We start from the raw sequence: 21,179 nt of genomic DNA, 5'->3' as shown, positions 1-21,179 counted from the left end.
TTAAATTATCCGATTGTGGTGTTCGCACTACGTGCGAATGTTGTTTGAAGGGGAAACTAGCAAGGAAACCTTTTCCCCCTGTGACCGAACGGAAAGCGAAACGACCACTAGAGCTAATCCATACGGATTTATGTGGACCTATGGAAACTCCTACTCCATCGGGAAACCGGTACATCATGACCTTGATAGACGACTTCAGCCGTTTCACCACCGTCTACCTGCTCAAGACCAAGGATGAAGCCATCGGGAAGATTAAGGAGTTCGTGCGTCGCTGTGAGAATCTCTTTGGAAGAAAGCCGGTTGCCATCCGATCGGACGGAGGTGGCGAGTACATCGGCCGGGAGCTGCGAAGGTTTTATCAGCAAGAGGGAATCAAAGCGGAATACACTACACCGTATACTCCGCAGCAGAATGGGGTGGCCGAGCGTAAGAATCGGTCACTCCAGGAGATGGCGATTTGCATGCTGGCAGATGCCAACATGGGCAAGCAGTATTGGGGCGAAGCCGTGATGACGGCCTCGTATATCCAAAATCGCGTTCCTTCGCGGGTGATTGGCAAAACGCCGTACGAGCTATGGATGGATCGTAAGCCGGACGTAGAGCACCTGAAAGTGTTTGGTTGCTCGGCGTATGTGCGGGTACCAGATGCGCGGCGCTCTAAATTGGATCCCAAGGCTATTCAACTCACATTCGTTGGGTATTCGGAGGAGCATAAGGGGTACCGTTTCCTCGACCCCTCGACGAACCGCATCACTATTAGTCGGGACGCGAAATTTCTGGAGCTGAATGATGGTTCGGAGATGCAGAAGAAGCCTGATAAGTCTTCCACGGTTGCGGATTTGTATAGTGAAATCGAAATTCCGCTGAGCTCATCGAAGAAGGAGATAGCAGAAGTAAGGCCACACCGGCCGACCTTCAAGGTGCAAGATAACGGTGATGTTAGCGGTTTCGAATTCGAAGGTTTCGTCAGTGCTGATGATAGTTCAGAAGAAGATGCTGCAGAAGGCGACAACGGTCACGCTCAGGAGGAGCAGGAATTGCGAAGACAGGATAGGCGAACCAGGGGTGTGCTGCCACAACGTCTGAATGATTTTGTAGTGAGTGTTGCTAAGTGCGCCGCGGACGAGCCGGCAGATTACCGCGAAGCAGTGGAAGTGAAGGAATGGAAGGACGCCATGGATTCCGAGATGCGGTCGCACGAGGAGAACAATACATGGGAACTTGTGTCGCTGCCAAATGGAAAGAAGGCAATAGGTTCACGGTGGGTATTCTCGCTTAAGCGGGACGAAAACGGGAACGTCATCAAGCACAAGGCAAGATTGGTAGCGCAGGGTTTCACCCAGCGTTACGGGGTTGACTACCTGGATGTTTTCGCGCCGGTTACGCGTCATGAGACCTTGTTAGCACTTCTGGCCGTAGCGGGAAAGAACAAAATGAGCCTTCAACATTTTGATGTCCGAACGGCTTATTTGCACGGGAAGGTGGAGGAGGAAATTTTCATGCGCCAGCCTCCCGGGTACGCAGTGGCAGGAAAGGAGCACCTCGTTTGCCGCCTCATCAAGAGCATATATGGACTCAAGCAAGCGGCTCGGTGTTGGCATCGGGCTCTTCATGCGGTACTAGTCAAGCTTGGATTCCGGCAATGTCAGTCCGACAGTTGCTTGTATACTCGACGTGATGGGCAGACCACAATATTCTTGCTTGTTTACGTCGATGATCTTTTGGTTGGATGCGTTGATCGAGCGAAGATCGACGAGGTCTACGAAACACTGAAGAAAGAGCTGGACATAGTCAACCTTGGAGCGGTAAAGCATTTCCTTGGCTATGACATTCAGTTCGAGGAAGGAGTGTACAGCTTGCGGCTGAAGAGTTACATTGAGGCACTGGTGAAGCGCTTCAATCTTGAAGACTGCAAGGCATCGAAGACACCGATGGATGCGGGTTACATAAGATCCGAAGGTGACAGTAAACCGTTTGCAGATATAACTTTGTACCGTAGTCTTGTCGGTGCACTCTTATACGTCGCCGTCAATGCCAGACCCGACGTGGCAGTCAGCGTATCACTTCTTGGGCGGAAAGCAAGCTCTCCAACGGATCAGGACTGGAAAGCTGCCAAAAGAGTCGTAAGGTACCTTAAGGGGACCAAAGAGATGAAGTTGAAGTTTGGACCTGGTGATGGCGGATGGAACCTTGTTGGCTACTCGGACGCCGATTGGGCCGGCGATCCGGCAAGCCGACGTTCTACTACGGGATTTGTTTTCTTCTTAGGTTGTGGACCTATAGCCTGGGTCAGCCGTCGGCAATCCTGCGTAAGCCTGTCCTCTATGGAGGCAGAATACATATCACTGAGCGATGCCTGTCAAGAACTGACCTGGCTACGGAGATTAATGGCGGATCTTGGTGAACAACAGCGTGGAGCAACAACGGTCTTCGAGGACAATCAAAGTTGTCTGAGTTTTGTCCATGCGGAGCGGGCAACGAAACGCTCCAAACACATCGATACAAGGCGTCACTTTATCAAGGATTTGAGCGAACGAGGTGAAGTGAAGCTATTTTACTGTCCGTCGGAGCAAATGACAGCAGATGCGCTCACAAAACCGTTGGGCGCCACACGATTCTGGCAACTGCTGGAACAACTCGGAGTGTCGAACTAAGGAGATTCGATATACGTGTTGAGGAGGAGTGTGGGAGTTGGCAACACGTCTACCTCCCTTTCATCTAACTACCTTGCTGCTGATCATCCATACTTTTAGCAGTGGGCTATTGCCAACCTAACAGAAACAAAATAAAGCGCACTGAAGTAGCGCGGTGAACTTCCGTTTTTCATTATCAACCTGTACTTTGTAAAGTAAACACGCGAATTAAATATTTTCCTAAATCGAACGTGTCTCGTGTTCGTTATTCTCAGTGAAATCCCTTTCGGTTCCTTTTTCCGTTTAGTTCGCTTCGCGTGCAGTGGTTCTGCCCACATTAAGGTGAAAAGGTTAAAGTTTGAGTATATTTTCTCCAATTGGGATTTAAAATTGTACATGAGAATTTCATTGATTATTTTCTCATTGTTATTGATTTGTCAGATAGGCCCTTATCGCGAATCTCTCTAGATATATTTTTGACTATGGAATCAGATTTATTTTTAACGCATTATGTGATTTTATGCATTTTTCGACTTTAATCTGTTTGAAATTTACAGTTCAACAAAGTATAAATACTATTTTTTCTATTAGGGCTCATTCATTTATTTCATAACGCTGAAAATGACCATTTTTGACACCCACCCACCCAAGGAGAGGTGGATCACTTCTGATGCATCTGATAAATCAGAATAATTTCATGCATTGAAATGCATTTAAATGCACACTCAGCAAATTTTTAATTCATGGCTTGCTCCAGCTAACTGTTGTCCTTTTCGAAGTGTCAAACTTTATCTTCCATAAACTCAAGAAAAGCTGCCTCCTCATCCAAAACAGTTCCAAGAGGGACTAAAACGGGTTTTTTAGCAAGTACCTTGTATCAGTTTTGGATATCGTCATTTGGAAAACTAATTCATTTTAAATCCCCTTTTAGACAATAAGGCTGACGACAGGGTGGACGCCGGCTACGGGGGAGTGCGAAACACATTAGCAGATTGTTCGCGTGCTCAACTAGGAAGCAAACCTGTCCATGATAGTAAATATTTAAATAGTTTTCTTTTCGAAGCTTATAATTCCTAGACGGCAGATTGAAGGGATAGCTGTATGTCTGTTTAGGATCAAAAATGGCTGTGTTACTATATTTTTCAATACGATTGTGGATTATGGAAGGATGATTGTAAGGTCATGAAATAAATTGAATTGACGAAGACTCGAACCTTTTTATTATAATATTTTTCACTTTACTAAACCACACCTCAACAACAATCGTTGTTCGGGATCTCCGGAAGACCCTGGATGTGGTCATTTTTTAAAGATTTTCATTTAGATACGGATTGGTCGCATATACCGTTGGTTGATCGAAAAGGATGTTCCAATCAATCCTGATTTTAAAGGGCACTGCTTTTATGAGAGCGAAGGACAATTTATTCCTGATAAGCCATTATTTTATCCCCTATATTGTTCGCCATGATCTTCCTTGAACAAATGTATTATATCCTCAAAAATCAGATGCCCAATGGCTCAAAGATCCCTGAGCGCCATCAGTCGGGCTTCTATTTCCAATTTTATATATTAACAGTTTTAAACAGCTGCTTGATAACCTGAAACAAATAAAGTTTGCGATTAATTGCATAGTATCAGAGAAAGCTTGTTTTTGTTAGAAACAATTTCAAGACTTCCACAACAAACAATGGTGCGTTGCTATATGGCAACAACGGGCCAGGGCTAAGTTGATGTGAACGTCCAAAATATGCATTTCTCGAAAACTTATTCATATAGACTCAAGTCAAAAAAGTATACAAACTTACTTTATCGATCCTACGTGTTTCGCAGACGAAATTCTACACGTTTCGCTCTAAACCAACTCGATTTTTCACTTTTAGATCGTTTAATTTCCGAATTTACAAAACGACGAAAGTAAGATTTTCAACTTTCGCAACCTAACCGCTACTTTCGCCGCCCCACTGTATGGAGAAACAAAGTGACTTAACCACGAATCAAAACAAAACACTACTTGAGTCGATTTTACACTGGTACAAACACGTCGCAAGTAACTGAATAAAACGGCTTATAATTTTGTCATAAAATTCTTATGTGAAATCATCAAAGGAACTCCCTAGTTTTTGAATGCGGGCTCAGTGTATGCAAAATTTGAACAATGTACACATCGAAAAAATGTTAAAAAGGTGATTTCTTTTTAAACAGTTTTAGAAAACAGGTTGTGATTTTTCTGAATTAATTTTCTCAAAACCGTATGAAAGTTACTTACGTCGATTTGAAAAAGTAATCGAGATTTGATGCAAACAGATGTACATCCAATGTGCATTGAACAAGTGATCCACCCCTTGCACCCACCTCTTTGTAACACTTTTTGTATGAATATTTTACAAATTTTGTGAAAGCTGCCAAAAGAGTCGTAAGGTACCTTAAGGGGACCAAAGAGATGAAGTTGAAGTTTGGACCTGGTGATGGCGGATGGAACCTTGTTGGCTACTCGGACGCCGATTGGGCCGGCGATCCGGCAAGCCGACGTTCTACTACGGGATTTGTTTTCTTCTTAGGTTGTGGACCTATAGCCTGGGTCAGCCGTCGGCAATCCTGCGTAAGCCTGTCCTCTATGGAGGCAGAATACATATCACTGAGCGATGCCTGTCAAGAACTGACCTGGCTACGGAGATTAATGGCGGATCTTGGTGAACAACAGCGTGGAGCAACAACGGTCTTCGAGGACAATCAAAGTTGTCTGAGTTTTGTCCATGCGGAGCGGGCAACGAAACGCTCCAAACACATCGATACAAGGCGTCACTTTATCAAGGATTTGAGCGAACGAGGTGAAGTGAAGCTATTTTACTGTCCGTCGGAGCAAATGACAGCAGATGCGCTCACAAAACCGTTGGGCGCCACACGATTCTGGCAACTGCTGGAACAACTCGGAGTGTCGAACTAAGGAGATTCGATATACGTGTTGAGGAGGAGTGTGGGAGTTGGCAACACGTCTACCTCCCTTTCATCTAACTACCTTGCTGCTGATCATCCATACTTTTAGCAGTGGGCTATTGCCAACCTAACAGAAACAAAATAAAGCGCACTGAAGTAGCGCGGTGAACTTCCGTTTTTCATTATCAACCTGTACTTTGTAAAGTAAACACGCGAATTAAATATTTTCCTAAATCGAACGTGTCTCGTGTTCGTTATTCTCAGTGAAATCCCTTTCGGTTCCTTTTTCCGTTTAGTTCGCTTCGCGTGCAGTGGTTCTGCCCACATTAAGGTGAAAAGGTTAAAGTTTGAGTATATTTTCTCCAATTGGGATTTAAAATTGTACATGAGAATTTCATTGATTATTTTCTCATTGTTATTGATTTGTCAGATAGGCCCTTATCGCGAATCTCTCTAGATATATTTTTGACTATGGAATCAGATTTATTTTTAACGCATTATGTGATTTTATGCATTTTTCGACTTTAATCTGTTTGAAATTTACAGTTCAACAAAGTATAAATACTATTTTTTCTATTAGGGCTCATTCATTTATTTCATAACGCTGAAAATGACCATTTTTGACACCCACCCACCCAAGGAGAGGTGGATCACTTCTGATGCATCTGATAAATCAGAATAATTTCATGCATTGAAATGCATTTAAATGCACACTCAGCAAATTTTTAATTCATGGCTTGCTCCAGCTAACTGTTGTCCTTTTCGAAGTGTCAAACTTTATCTTCCATAAACTCAAGAAAAGCTGCCTCCTCATCCAAAACAGTTCCAAGAGGGACTAAAACGGGTTTTTTAGCAAGTACCTTGTATCAGTTTTGGATATCGTCATTTGGAAAACTAATTCATTTTAAATCCCCTTTTAGACAATAAGGCTGACGACAGGGTGGACGCCGGCTACGGGGGAGTGCGAAACACATTAGCAGATTGTTCGCGTGCTCAACTAGGAAGCAAACCTGTCCATGATAGTAAATATTTAAATAGTTTTCTTTTCGAAGCTTATAATTCCTAGACGGCAGATTGAAGGGATAGCTGTATGTCTGTTTAGGATCAAAAATGGCTGTGTTACTATATTTTTCAATACGATTGTGGATTATGGAAGGATGATTGTAAGGTCATGAAATAAATTGAATTGACGAAGACTCGAACCTTTTTATTATAATATTTTTCACTTTACTAAACCACACCTCAACAACAATCGTTGTTCGGGATCTCCGGAAGACCCTGGATGTGGTCATTTTTTAAAGATTTTCATTTAGATACGGATTGGTCGCATATACCGTTGGTTGATCGAAAAGGATGTTCCAATCAATCCTGATTTTAAAGGGCACTGCTTTTATGAGAGCGAAGGACAATTTATTCCTGATAAGCCATTATTTTATCCCCTATATTGTTCGCCATGATCTTCCTTGAACAAATGTATTATATCCTCAAAAATCAGATGCCCAATGGCTCAAAGATCCCTGAGCGCCATCAGTCGGGCTTCTATTTCCAATTTTATATATTAACAGTTTTAAACAGCTGCTTGATAACCTGAAACAAATAAAGTTTGCGATTAATTGCATAGTATCAGAGAAAGCTTGTTTTTGTTAGAAACAATTTCAAGACTTCCACAACAAACAATGGTGCGTTGCTATATGGCAACAACGGGCCAGGGCTAAGTTGATGTGAACGTCCAAAATATGCATTTCTCGAAAACTTATTCATATAGACTCAAGTCAAAAAAGTATACAAACTTACTTTATCGATCCTACGTGTTTCGCAGACGAAATTCTACACGTTTCGCTCTAAACCAACTCGATTTTTCACTTTTAGATCGTTTAATTTCCGAATTTACAAAACGACGAAAGTAAGATTTTCAACTTTCGCAACCTAACCGCTACTTTCGCCGCCCCACTGTATGGAGAAACAAAGTGACTTAACCACGAATCAAAACAAAACACTACTTGAGTCGATTTTACACTGGTACAAACACGTCGCAAGTAACTGAATAAAACGGCTTATAATTTTGTCATAAAATTCTTATGTGAAATCATCAAAGGAACTCCCTAGTTTTTGAATGCGGGCTCAGTGTATGCAAAATTTGAACAATGTACACATCGAAAAAATGTTAAAAAGGTGATTTCTTTTTAAACAGTTTTAGAAAACAGGTTGTGATTTTTCTGAATTAATTTTCTCAAAACCGTATGAAAGTTACTTACGTCGATTTGAAAAAGTAATCGAGATTTGATGCAAACAGATGTACATCCAATGTGCATTGAACAAGTGATCCACCCCTTGCACCCACCTCTTTGTAACACTTTTTGTATGAATATTTTACAAATTTTGTATAAGCCGTAACATCATGAGGATACCCACTCACCCCCATTAGCGTTATGAAATTTGTGAACAAGCCCTTATGGCTCATTTCATCGATTAAATTATATTTGCAAAAATAAAAACTAGACAAACATAAAAATAAATATGTTAACAAAAGCCAGCAACAGTTTTGACCAAACAATTTTGAGTTTCCCAAGTATAACAATTCTCGCGTAACTTTTCAAAACGTCCTAAGAAACAAATGTAAACAAATTGAGATTATCATTGCAAATCATTTGCGTTGCACCACTTAGCAGCACACTAGAACACTCGTTCTGATATATTAACAACAAATTAATCTATTAAAAGCTTAACAAAATGACCAATGTTCAAAACTGCATCGCTTTTTTTTGTAATAAAAATAACTTGAGGGTTAACGACTAATGAGCTTTATTGACTTCCTTATTGGTTGAGAGTCAGAGAACGAATAATAAGAAAAAGTTGTTGTAAGGGTTGTGTCAGTTTTTTGCCGATTACTATGATTACCAACACCCCCTCTTAATCGGCCAATCCTAAACGGGACCTCAGAATCTTGAAGCGTCCAGCATCCAAACCTTTAGTGAAGATATCTGCTAATTGATCGGTGGTCCCAATAGGTTCAACCTTCAGTGTACCGTTGTTTATATGATCTCTAATAAAATGGTGCTTAATGTCTATATGCTTGACACGTTTGCACTCGGTATTCTTGGACATTGCTGTACAACCTTGATTGTCTTCAAAAATAACAAACGAATCTTTTTCATCGATCTCCCTTAAATCTTCCAAAATTCCCTTCAGCCACAGGCCTTCAGATGTAGCAGCACTTAAAGCTATATACTCAGCTTCACTCGATGATGTTGCAACAATCTGCTGCTTTTTGCTGCTCCAGGACACTACAGAACCGTATACTTCAAATACATAACCGCTTACAGATTTTCGATCTGTTTTATCCGACGCCCAATCAGCATCAGCGTAACCTGTTAATGGAACTTCATTGTTTCTTGGCTTGAATTTGAGTACTAGAGCTTTTGTTCCCTTCAAATAACGAACAATTCTTTTTAGCATCTGCCAATGTACGTCTTGTGGTTTCTGCTGGAATCTGCCCAGGTAACCAACTGCATAACAAATGTCAGGTCTTACGCAAAGCATCAAGTACATTAAACTTCCCAACAGTTCGCGATATGGATGACCAGGACAATCTCTTGATTCAGTTACCAGAGTAGTATCCTTCTCAATTGGGTCCTAAAATGTTTAATGAAATCTTGTTTTTATTCAAGAACACAAAAGAGCATCTCACTGCAACTAGTTTAGCTATTTTTCCCGCTCAAATAACGGCTATATCATGTTTAAACTTTAATTTAAAAATTGGGTCCATAAATGAACCTTGACACTTGAGATCATGTTTGACGTTCGCTACCAACAACACCAACAACAAATCGTCAACATATATAATTACGTAAATTCTTCGATTGCTTGTGCTTCTAGTGTAGAGGCAATAGTCATGTCTTGATCGAGTGAACCCATTTTTGATTAGTATTTCATTCAGTTTTTCATACGTCTTCTTTCAGGTCACCATATAGAAACGCTGTTTTTACATCAAGCTGGTGGGTATGCATTTTCCTATAAACCGCAACTGCCAACACCGTACGGATGGTAGCCAATTTCGCGACTGGTGCATAAGTTTCTCCATAATCAATGCCAGCCTGCTGTAGGAAAACCTTTTGCAACTAAGCGGGCATTATAACGAACGGGGTTTCCATTTGCATCCTCTTTTACACGAAAGATCCACTTCGACTTCAACGGAGTAACGTTACTGGGACATTTCACAAATTTCCAAACGTTGTTCGTACGGAGCGACATCAATTCTTCTTGAATCGCTTTCATGAATCGCTCGAAACGTCTCAGGTGGATAAGGCAACAAGTTATTATGGATCCGACTGAAATAAGGACAAACCATTTTTTTTAAATATATTTTTCTTAATCTCTAAGCGTCGCGACTGATATTTGAATGGTGCGCTGTGTTCATAAACATCGTAAGAATGCAGCGCCACACATGTCATTATGACAGTTATGTCGGGAACGAGTCACACGTCGCGTGTCCCACACGCGCGTTCCGATTTGGTGGGCGCGCGACAATATTATCTGAAGAATATTGCACGGCAGTAAAGATTCTCCCAACAAGATAGTCTTTCCACTTACCCGGAGGTCTGCGCTCCCGTTCGCTACGCCTTATGTATTTCTATGTGCGTTTGAAATGCAAATATCAAATGCGGGAACACCAAACGCGGTAAGATTTTCCACAAGAAATGCGATGTCATATATAAGATTTTCTATCTAGGTCAGCGGTGATTTAGATAATCGTTGCTAGGAGTCCTTTGTTTGGTTTGTGTTACCGCATTTGGAGGACATTTAGTCAAAATTTGCACGTCAAATGGAAACAGCAATACATATTTTTGGTCAAAACGTCCTATCTGATGTTTTTTATAGATTTCAGTGTAATTTCCAAATAAATTGACAAAATTTCATTCCATACGTTGAACTCTATTACACTGCTTCCCTCTACAAGCAACACAGTGGGGAAAAATTGTTTCATTTTGATACAGTTTCAAAATATATTTTTACAACCTTCAAGCTCGATTTACTCGAAATGTGTGAATTTTTAGATAGGCCGTTTTGAAAAGTTACACGAGAATAAGTCTTCCGGCAGTTTAGTTTTCAAATTCTGATCTAGAGTGGTTTCTGCGTTCGAGTACATACACGTTACATGTCACCAACACTACTGGTTGAAAATATAAACAAAGATCAGCTGTTCCCAGCAAAATCAAACGGCAGTATTTTCAACCAGCAAATTTGCGCACGTGACACCGCTCGGCGAGAGCTCACGGGTTTATTCACAAATTTCATAACGCCAAAAATGGACATTTTCGACACCCACCCACCCCCTCGTAACGCCTTTTGTATGAATAGTTTAAAAATTTTGTATGAGCCGTAACATCACGAGGACACCCACCCACCCCCTTCAGCGTTATGAAATTTGTGAACGGGCCCCAAGTAAATAGTGCCAATGCACATTGGTCCCAAAGCCATATCTAGGAAGACAAAAACAATTGCGCCTAAACCGTCAATTTTAGATATATGGTGCCTTCGGCAAAGTTTCTCCATATTTCTCAGACATTTTTTCAGAGATGTGAAATTAGGGTGGCCCATATGGTTTACGAGATCAGCACATAAACTTTTTTGCTGACGCATTTAGGACTACACAAAGTTCTACAATGTTTTAGAACAATCGATTTGGAGCAACTTTGCCGAAGAACCCAAATTTCTATCTCTTATGGTTTGCGAGTTGAGATTTTTTTTTAACAAAAAAGTTAGGGTGGTACAGTTTTTTCACCATAAACAGAGAAAAAGATTATCTTTCTAATGCCGACAAAAGATTGAAAATCCGTTTGCGCCTTTTGGAGAAAACAACCATTTTTTCGAAGAAAATTTTTGATAACTCTGTAACCATAAGAGATAGAACAGTAGTTTCTTCGGCAAAAAGTTGCGCAATCAAAAGTTATAAAAGTGCTCGGAACAAAGTTTTTGCGAGAAATTATCGCATGAGAAGTTATCAAGAAAAAACTGATTTTTCAGTACCACCCTAACTGTTTTGTTAAAAAAAAATCTTAACTCGAAGATAGAAATTTGGGTTCTTCGGCAAAGTTGCTCCAAATCGGTTGTTCTAAAACATTGTAGAACTTTGTGTAGTCCTAAATGCGTCAGCAAAAAAGTTTATGTGCTGATCTCGTAAACAATGTGGGCACCCTAATTTCACATCTCTGAAAAAAATATCTGAATAATATGGAGAAACTTTGCCGAAGACACCATATATCTAAAATTGACGGTTTAGGCGCAATTGTTTTTGTCTTCCTAGATATGGCTTTGGGACCAATGTGCAATGATTTCTATTGAAAATTGCTGCGCTCAACAATTATTCTCGAAGTCATTCTCATTAAAAAATAAATAAATGCAAAACATAGCACAACACAGAACAAGATCGGTACCCTTGGCGGTACCACTAATGTATTGTATTTTTTTATTCATTTTACAATGCAAAACAAATCCATGTCTTTTCAAAAAGTATTTTGAAATTTGTAACCCCCCCCCCCCCCTTAGAAACAAATCCTGGTTGCGCTACTGTTGTACCCGAATAAAAAATACAATACAAAAACAATATAACGTATTGCAACAGTACCATTCAATATATTGGAAATACAATACAGTATATGTAAAATGACAATACAATTACAGTACAATATATTGTTTTGAACAGTTCACTGTATGGTATATGAGATTTTTGCAATATAATGTATGGGTGGTTAAGTATCGTAACAATACAAATATAGATATTTTCTCATACAAACATTTTGAAAATACAATACGATATATTGTTCATGTATTGTCTTGATAAGCAATTCGTGTATTGTTGTACAATACAAAAACAATTCAACGAACTGTATCATGGTTGCATTCGTCGTTACAGCTAATGTCAAGTGACTTCTAAAAAATTACTTATTTTAACTTTTTGAATATTTTTCACCCAACATTTCTTGCTTTCTGAACTTGTTTTGTTTATTTCTTTCAGCAAAGCTTCATAGAAAAAAGCAACAGTTGTTTTACGCGAAAATAGGAATTTGACCAAAATTGTAAGGTATAAAACCAATTAAAAACAATACAATGTTCTGTTACAATATATTATATTGTTTTTGAATTGTATATCCAAACAAGAATAATATTGCTTCGACATTCAATTACAATACACTTTATTGTATCCAATACGTTATATTGTACATTAATTGTTTATTCCATTCACTGAATGATACGTTTTTATCCGGGTAAGAATATATTTCGAATTTTGTATGACCTGTAACATCTTGAAGACTCCCAACCACCCCCTTCAACGTTATGAAATATGTGAATGTGCCCTTTACAAAATACTGTATTGTATTTCCAGTGTTCTGAATGGTACTGTTACATTACGTTATATTGTTTTTTTTTATTATTGTATTTTTATCCGGGTACCTTCTCAGGGGCCTGATTACAAATTCCCCCTTGCAAAAAAACCCTACATCGGGTTTTAGCCAATTGGCATATTTTCATCCACGTGATTTGGCCCTGATCGCAAATTTTCCCGGAAGTTTCACTTACAAAATAGAAAAACAAAATCTGGCTGCACTGCTCCTTACAGTTTTGCTCGTTTTTTATGTCAAAAGTAAAGCAAAACAAAAGAAAGCAAAAAGGAAACGTAACGAAAATATTTTGATTACGAAGTCTTTTGTGTTGTCTGCGACTTGGTGTGAAAAACACTCCCATTTTGATTTTTTATTGTGCAGGAAAAAAAGTAGCCCCAGTATGACGATATTCAGTGTAAACATTCGCCTGTTTTAACATCCAACTCGAAGAAACGACCAGTGAATCAGAAGTTGGACATAGGGTGCGAAAATTTGCTGAAGTTGCAGTCCGAAGGGATTCGACGAATTTTCGAACGAGCAGGAAGCAGCTGGAGTAATAAAGTGGCGTGAGTAATTTCGCCTTTGCCAAGGAAGGTGTCGTCAGCCATCGACTTCCCAGAGAGAGGAAACACGGAGAATTACGCATCGAAACAATGGACAACGAAAACGCAATCGAGGTAAGTTCCGGAATAGCTAGTGCTAAGCATTGATTCGAGGGTGGCCTTCGAAGCTTCCGCGAGCCATAGCGCTTTCTACAGGGCTGGTAGCAGGTTTCTTTTAAGAGATATGATCACTACTTTTCAATGCAAGTCTCTGTTGTCTGATGGAATGTATCAAGTCTCCCAAAGAAACCAAAAGAGAATCAAAAAAACAAATTAATACCCATATTTTTATTTTCGATCTAAATATAATTTTTCGTTATCTATAATCGATCTAAATACGTGTTGGGTAATAATTTAGTTTTATTCACAAATTTATAAATTTTGGTTTTGGATTTTTCTAATTTTTATTTATGAACATCCCTATTCATTTTCATTTTTTCTTGAAGCCTCTTCTGGCTATTAATTTTTGACGATAAAAAAATGAGTTTTGAAAATAAGAATATTTTAATTGTTGCCTGGAACATTGTTATATTTTCCGTGTAACTAACGGAAAAACAGGTATGTATGACATTATTTCAATACCACCAGCCTCTTCTTCAGTGACAGGTTGGCTGTAGAAAAATATAAAATGAACAAATTTTTGTATTACACATCAAATGAGACTCACGCATTTGTAGGTTATAACATAATTCGATTTTTCAAACATTTTTCAAAAATACAAAATTGTTTCAAAAGTCACAGTTTTTATGTCCTGATACGCGTACTTCTAGCTAGTATACAAGAGTCCTGTCGAGCACGTGGATTTTTTTCATAATTTTACTCATAATTTATCCATCTTTACTACGCGTAATGAGTTAATGAATTATCATTTTCGATTCTCGAATCATTCGCTTAGAATTTTGAATGAAAACTGTCAGCGAACCCATACAGTATCCACTAAAGATTTTGTTATTGGTGATTAGTGAGAAGTTTAAAAGAGCTATCTTACAGTTTCTGCAGAAATAACATGTCATCGATCTGACTGAAAGTTTATTATCGGCTGCTTGGGCACGTCAAGAGTTAATGATCAATATTAACCTCCTTTTCCCGAGCAGCCTAGATAGCCGCGTAGTGTCGGTAGCGGTTGTTTCAACTGGCTAAGAATTAACACTACGGACTGCCTGTCCCGGTGGTAAAAGTCCACCTCACAGGTGACCCCTAATTTATGGTGTGATGCGTACCGTGCCTAGGAATGAATGGTTAGGGGGGTCTAAATAAAACCTAACCGCTAACGGAGCCTGTGGGGTACCAGGGCGCCCTCCACAGTATTGAGTCCTTCCTGTGCTACCCGGAGCAATGGTGCAGGTGACCTTGTGTTTCTCCGAGATAATCGGCTGCCCTTCTTCAGTCTCTATCCTGAGGCTTAATAAGGGTGGGATTATGAATATGTTGACATTTAATTTAAATTATCACCTATATGGATTCGCATTATGCGTTTTACACAGTGTGTTCTGTGCTCTTTCGCCTTTGGCGACTTTAAATAGATACCGATCTGGTTTTTTCGTTGCTGGTCTTTTTCGTGCTGAGATTGCAAAAAGCTTAATCCTGCCTAGTTTGGGTAGTGGCTACGGTTAGGTTAGCTCAGATCAATCTTCAGCATAAAAGAACAGCAACGATCAATCTTTGCAGACTCATGCAAAATGGTGCAGCCCAAGTGGCGCTAGTTCAAGAACCCTACTTTCGTAGAGGAAACTTCTATCTAGGTAACCTTGTGGACCCAGTTTTTGCTACTTTTAGCAAGCTTGAAATGGCAAACTCGCGCTCCATGCCCCGCGCATGCGTGCTCGTTAATAAAGCAATCGTTGCTACACTCATTTCTGAGTTAACTACCAGAGATGTATGTGCTGTCACAATCGATGTTTCTGTTGGTGACCTACAAGAGGGACCCCATGGTGGAATTCCGATCTGACTAGACTCAGGAAACAATGTAGAAGGAGTTGGAACAGACGCCGTTCAGCTGGATCAGAGTCATTCAAGTCGGCTCGCAAGGCTTACAAGAAGGCTCTTCGTTCTGCTGAACGATCCGGCTGGAATAACCTTTGTACAAATGTTTCCAGTTTGAGTGAAGTCAGTCGGTTGAACAAAATTCTTGCAAAATCTAAGGATTTCCAAGTGAACGAAATTCGCTTACCTAATGGTGACTTTACTCCTTCCGATGAAGAAGTTTTAGAATGTTTATTCAATACACACTTCCCCGGATGTGTGGACATAGCATCTACGGATGAACCAAATGTCTTTTCATGTAGTTACGAGTCTCTGGCCTCGGCTCGCAGTATCGTAACTACTGAATCGATTCAATGGGCACTTAATAGTTTTGCTCCTTTCAAATCTCCAGGAGCGGATGGGATTTATCCTGTTCTGCTCCAAAAGGGATTTGAGTTTATCAAACATGTTTTGAAAAAGCTACTTGTAAGCAGTTTTGCTACCGGGTACATTCCCAAATCCTGGCGTGATATTACTGTAAAGTTTATCCCAAAAGGAGGACGTGCGTCGTATGAAGAAGCGAAGAGTTTTAGACCAATCAGTCTGATCTCTTTTCTTCTGAAATCTCTGGAACGCATTATCGATCATCATATCCGTGATGTTTATTTGGCAAACATGCCACTTCATGTGAATCAACATGCTTACCAATCTGGAAAGTCCACTGTGACTCTTTTACACAAAGTTGTATACGATATCGAGAAAGCATTCGCTCAGAAGCAATCCTGCTTGGGTGTTTTCTTGGATATTGAGGGTGCCTTTGATAACGTGTCTTTCGATGCCATATTGGAAGCCGCACGAAACCATGGGCTACCTACAATGATTACCTATTGGATTCATCAAATGCTCAAAAACCGACATCTCTTCTCGACATTGCGTCAAGCAGCGATTCGAAAATTGAGTGTTTGCGGATGCCCCCAAGGGGGAGTCTTGTCACCACTTTTGTGGAATCTCGTAGCAGATACGCTATTGAGGCAACTCAATAATTGCGGTTTTCCAACTTATGGATTTGCCGACGACTATCTAGCTTTGATAGTTGGTATGTGCATAAGCACCCTATTCGACCTGATGCAAAGTGCTCTTCAGGTAGTCGAGAGTTGGTGTCGCCAATATGGCCTTTCGGTTAACCCGAATAAAACATCTATTGTTCTTTTTACGGATAGACGAAACCGCGATGGAATTCGACCTTTACGTCTTTTTGGCACTGAGATTAATGTGATTGATCAAGTAAAGTATGTCGGAGTCATTCTAGATTCCAAACTTTTATGGAAAGCTCACATTGATTTCAGAGTCAAAAAAGCTTGTATGGCCTTCGGCCAATGCCGGCGAACCTTTGGTAAAACTTGGGGCCTCAAACCCAAATATATCAAATGGATTTACACAACAGTTGTTCGACCAATATTGGCATATGGATGTCTTGTGTGGTGGCAAAAGGGCGAAGTGAGAACAATCCAATCAAAATTGGGCCATCTCCAAAGGATGTGCTTGATGGCGATGTCTGGTGCGTTCTCTATAACTCCCACAGCAGCGCTCGAGGCCCTTTTCGACGTTGCGCCACTACACATATATCTTAAACAAGAAGCACTTTCTTGCTCTTACCGTTTATGGGTACTGGATCTACTGGAGAAAAATCCAGTAAATCGTAGATCTACACACACTTCGTTGTTTCCACTTTTGGTGAATTGGGACAAAATTGTCCTTGCTCCAAGTGATCTCACAATTGCTTGTCACTTTCCTTACAGGACATTTATCACACAATTCCCTTCACGGGAAGAGTGGACGTCTGGCTATTTGGAAAGAAGTATATCAAACAACATAGTATGTTACACTGATGGCTCCCTTCTTGAAGGTAGAGCTGGTGCAGGAGTATATTCTCGTGAGCTAAGGCTGAATCAGTTTTACTCACTTGGTAGAAATTGCACCGTTTTTCAGGCGGAAATATTTGCTCTTATGTGTGGAGTGCAATCAGCACTTCAACAGCGCGTAATGGGTAAAGTCATATACTTCTGTTCAGATAGTCAGGCTGCTATAAAAGCTCTCGCTTCGGCCAACTCAAGGACGAAGCTTGTTATCGCATGTCGAACTCAAATTGAGGAACTGAATTCAGTCAACTCTGTTAACCTTGTATGGGTACCTGGCCATTCTTCCATCGCTGGAAATGAATTGGCTGATGAGCTAGCTCGCGATGGAGCATCGCATGACTTCATTGGTCCTGAGCCGGCTATTCCAATTTCGAAGTGCTGGGTGAAGCTTCAGATAAACTCTTGGGCGGCAACTCAGCACAAGCAATATTGGAATAGTTTGGAGTCATGTCGTCAAACAAAATTGTACAATACTGAGCCATCTCGAAGGGTAGCGAAGTATTTAACAAATCTATCAAAGCAGAATTGCAGTCTCTTGGTCAGAGCGTTGACAGGCCACTGCCGACTCAACTATCACATGGCAAATATTCAGCGTGCTGACTCATTTGTGTGTGATAGTTGTGACTCCGATTATGGAACTTCGTATCACCTGATATGTAACTGTCCAGTTTTTGCGCAAATGCGATTCCAATTACTTGGTAAACACTTATTAAGTGAAACTGAATACAGAAGCCTGAATCTTCAGGACATCCTGTTATTCTTAACCCGCTGTGGTAATGAGCTATAGGCTCTCTTTACGCTTATGCGTTTTGCAGTGCCCTTTTTAGGGCGCTGTTCGAACCCATTGTGGTATGGAGCTACATGCTCTCATTTCGCTTATGCGATCTTCCCTCTTCAAGGGACCCCACTCCTATTTCCTCCCATCTTTCCCTTCCCTTTCCTCTCCTATCGGGTAGATGATGAAATAGGCTCAAATATGGCGATGGCACAAATCTCCCAACTGGTGGGGAACGTGCCTTTGGAGCCGGCCTTCTGATACCTGATACCTGTCGAGCACGTGGATTTTTTTCATAATTTCACTCATAATTTATCCATCTTTACTACGCGTAATGAGTTAATGAATTATCATTTTCGATTCTCGAATCATTCGCTTAGAATTTTGAATGAAAACTGTCAGCGAACCCATACAGTATCCACTAAAGATTTTGTTATTGGTGATTAGTGAGAAGTTTAAAAGAGCTATCTTACAGTTTCTGCAGAAATAACATGTCATCGATCTGACTGAAAGTTTATCAAGGATTATATCAAAAAGGATCTCAATCCAAAGCAATTTGATCAACTCCCAAAACGGAAAGAAAAAGTACTACTTTTCAACACCGTTATTAAACAGGGCTGAAAAATAGCACTTTTTACTATAGTAACACATAAATTGAGCTTTTTCGGTAATCCAATCCGCATGGCTATTAAATTAATTAACTTATTACGCATGGTAAAGATGGATAAATTATGAGTGAAATTATGAAAAAAATCCACGTGCTCGGCTAGGATTTGAATCCAGGACTCTTGTATGCTAGACGAGCGCTTTACCACGCGTAATGAGTTAATTAATTTAATAATCATGCACATTGGATTACCGAAAAAGCTCAATATATATGTTACCATACGAGTGTGCCTCTCTGCCTCCCTGTAGTAATCATGTCGTCTCTTGAGCTCTTGAGCTATTTAAGCCATGGGCGTAAATAGCCATCAGACTTCAGGGGGGCCACGGCTCCTTCTCATGAGAGATGAAAGTCGTAAAGGATTTAGATAACTTTTTTTTTCTTCTGTCGTTTGTGAGATCACTACGTCCATTTTTCAGAACTATTGTGATATACCCTTTTGCTTTTGCACCCTCAGTGGCGAGAACGCCACCGGAATACTTTGCGCGGTGACTGAACTTTTAGCCATCTGTCACTGATGGGCAGAAGTCCTAAGTTGCAGCATTGTGATTCCCCCAATCTGGTACGATCAGCCTGACAAAGCCGACCACTTCCCTGGGAGATGCGTTCCAAATATCGGCTGGCTCCAAAAAGGGCTTTTCAAATATTTTGGACCTTCGTTGTATATGTGCACTGCAGAAGCAGAGAAGGTGTTGAGAGGTTTCGCACGTTTCGCTACAGAAACAGCAATTTGTGTTTTGGATAGCTCCGATCTTTTGTAAATGGTATCTGCTGGGGCAGTGTCCAGTTATTAGACCGGTGTAGGTGCTGAGGTCCCTTTGTTTTAGTTTTTGTGTTTGTTTCGAATTAATTGTGACGAATCTTTTGGACTGATTTGCATTGGAAACTGTTTTCCAATTGGATATACCGGGTACCCCCGCTGGTTTGACCACATTTAACCCTTTCTTTCCCACAGCTTTGTTCGACAATTTAACTATCAAAATGGCGTTTCTAAAAAAAGTGCTTGAACAAAAGTTGTTCCAAATGAGCTATATTATTCAAAACCACAATAAAAAAATTTGATTGTTTTTTAATAGTGAGTTGATTGTTTTCAATAGTTTGACTCCTAGGTCACTTATTTTGATGTGTGATGAGACAAATGAGCGTATAAATTTATTCCAATTATTATTGAGCTATTCGTACCAATTCGGTTTAGCTAGCGTTCGTTGAAAATCGATCCACCTGTGCTACCATGGGAAAGAGAGGGTTAATCTGAACACTTTTTAATCTGTACCCCCTAATTTGCACATCGTTCAGATTAAAAATGGTTCAAACGTCATTTAGCTCATGGAACGGAGTAAAGTGCAATGGAACGCTGTGGAACGGAACGCAGAATGAAAACAAAACAGTGAAAGAGGTAACCAGAAACACGTTTCTAGGGTGACTAGATGTTCAAATTAAAAATGTACCCCGATGGTTTGCATGAGGTACCGTTCAAATTAGCGGGGGTGCACGGTAATTTGAATGGACAACCAGCTGTTCAGTTCAATATTTAGAGAGCAGTTTGACATATCAAAGAATGGCTCAGGACCAATGAATGTATTGGCCGATCCATTCCTGGCTAGCTCATCGGCAATTTCATTACCCTCTAGACCCGTATGCCCCGGGATCCAATATAGTTTAACTCGATTGCGGATGGCTAGGGTTTTTAGAGCAAGAACACATTCCCACACTAATTTTGGTGGGGATTGCTCATCAAACCTTCCGGTCCGCCTCATAGTTACGTACTATTTGGTGCTGGGTGTAGTTCTTGTTTTTCCAGCTGTATTGAAAAGCATGAGCCATAGTCTTTGGCATACAATCGGATCTATCTTTAGCAGAAAAGAACCGAAATGTCTATCGACGACCGGTGATTGCTAGCAGATATAGTGGAGAGCTTGTCTTGAAACGTTCATCGCTTCAAGCTAGTTGAAAAACTGAATACACTGATTGCCTGTCGATCAGAGCCGAACTAGGCATAGATCGTATACATACATCTGAATCTACATGTCTCCGATGTATTACATCGTTCCAGGTGGGAGTTATCTGATATGTGAATATGGTACCATAACAGAATTTTCCATCTGAACGAAGTGATAAATCATAATATTCCGCAAACTGTATCACACATCTAAAGAATGTATTGCGTGAAGTTAAGACACAGCAGAGTATTGGGTACATAGGACCAAGTCCCTGCCGGGTGGCGCGAAACTGATGAGCGATAGACAATAGAATCAACAACACTGCCATAAGGGATAGTAAGCATGTGACTATTGTCGAAACTATGATT

General features: G+C 40.4%; 1 protein-coding gene across 1 annotated transcript in view; it reads left to right on the top strand.

Annotated features, from left to right (window-relative positions):
- Positions 1 to 13,241: 13,241 nt before the first annotated feature.
- LOC5569706 (TBC1 domain family member 15) overlaps positions 13,242 to 21,179 on the top strand; it is a 29,355-nt gene continuing 21,417 nt past the window's right edge. The window contains exon 1 of the mRNA XM_001658636.2: positions 13,242 to 13,626. Coding sequence (XP_001658686.2) covers positions 13,603 to 13,626 — 24 coding nt within the window. The 5' untranslated portion in view covers positions 13,242 to 13,602. The remainder of the gene's footprint in view (positions 13,627 to 21,179) is intronic.

Source organism: Aedes aegypti, chromosome 2 (assembly GCF_002204515.2).
Source record: "Aedes aegypti strain LVP_AGWG chromosome 2, AaegL5.0 Primary Assembly, whole genome shotgun sequence".
NCBI classification, from domain to species: domain Eukaryota; kingdom Metazoa; phylum Arthropoda; class Insecta; order Diptera; family Culicidae; genus Aedes; species Aedes aegypti.
This window is presented reverse-complemented; position numbering and strand designations above follow the sequence as displayed.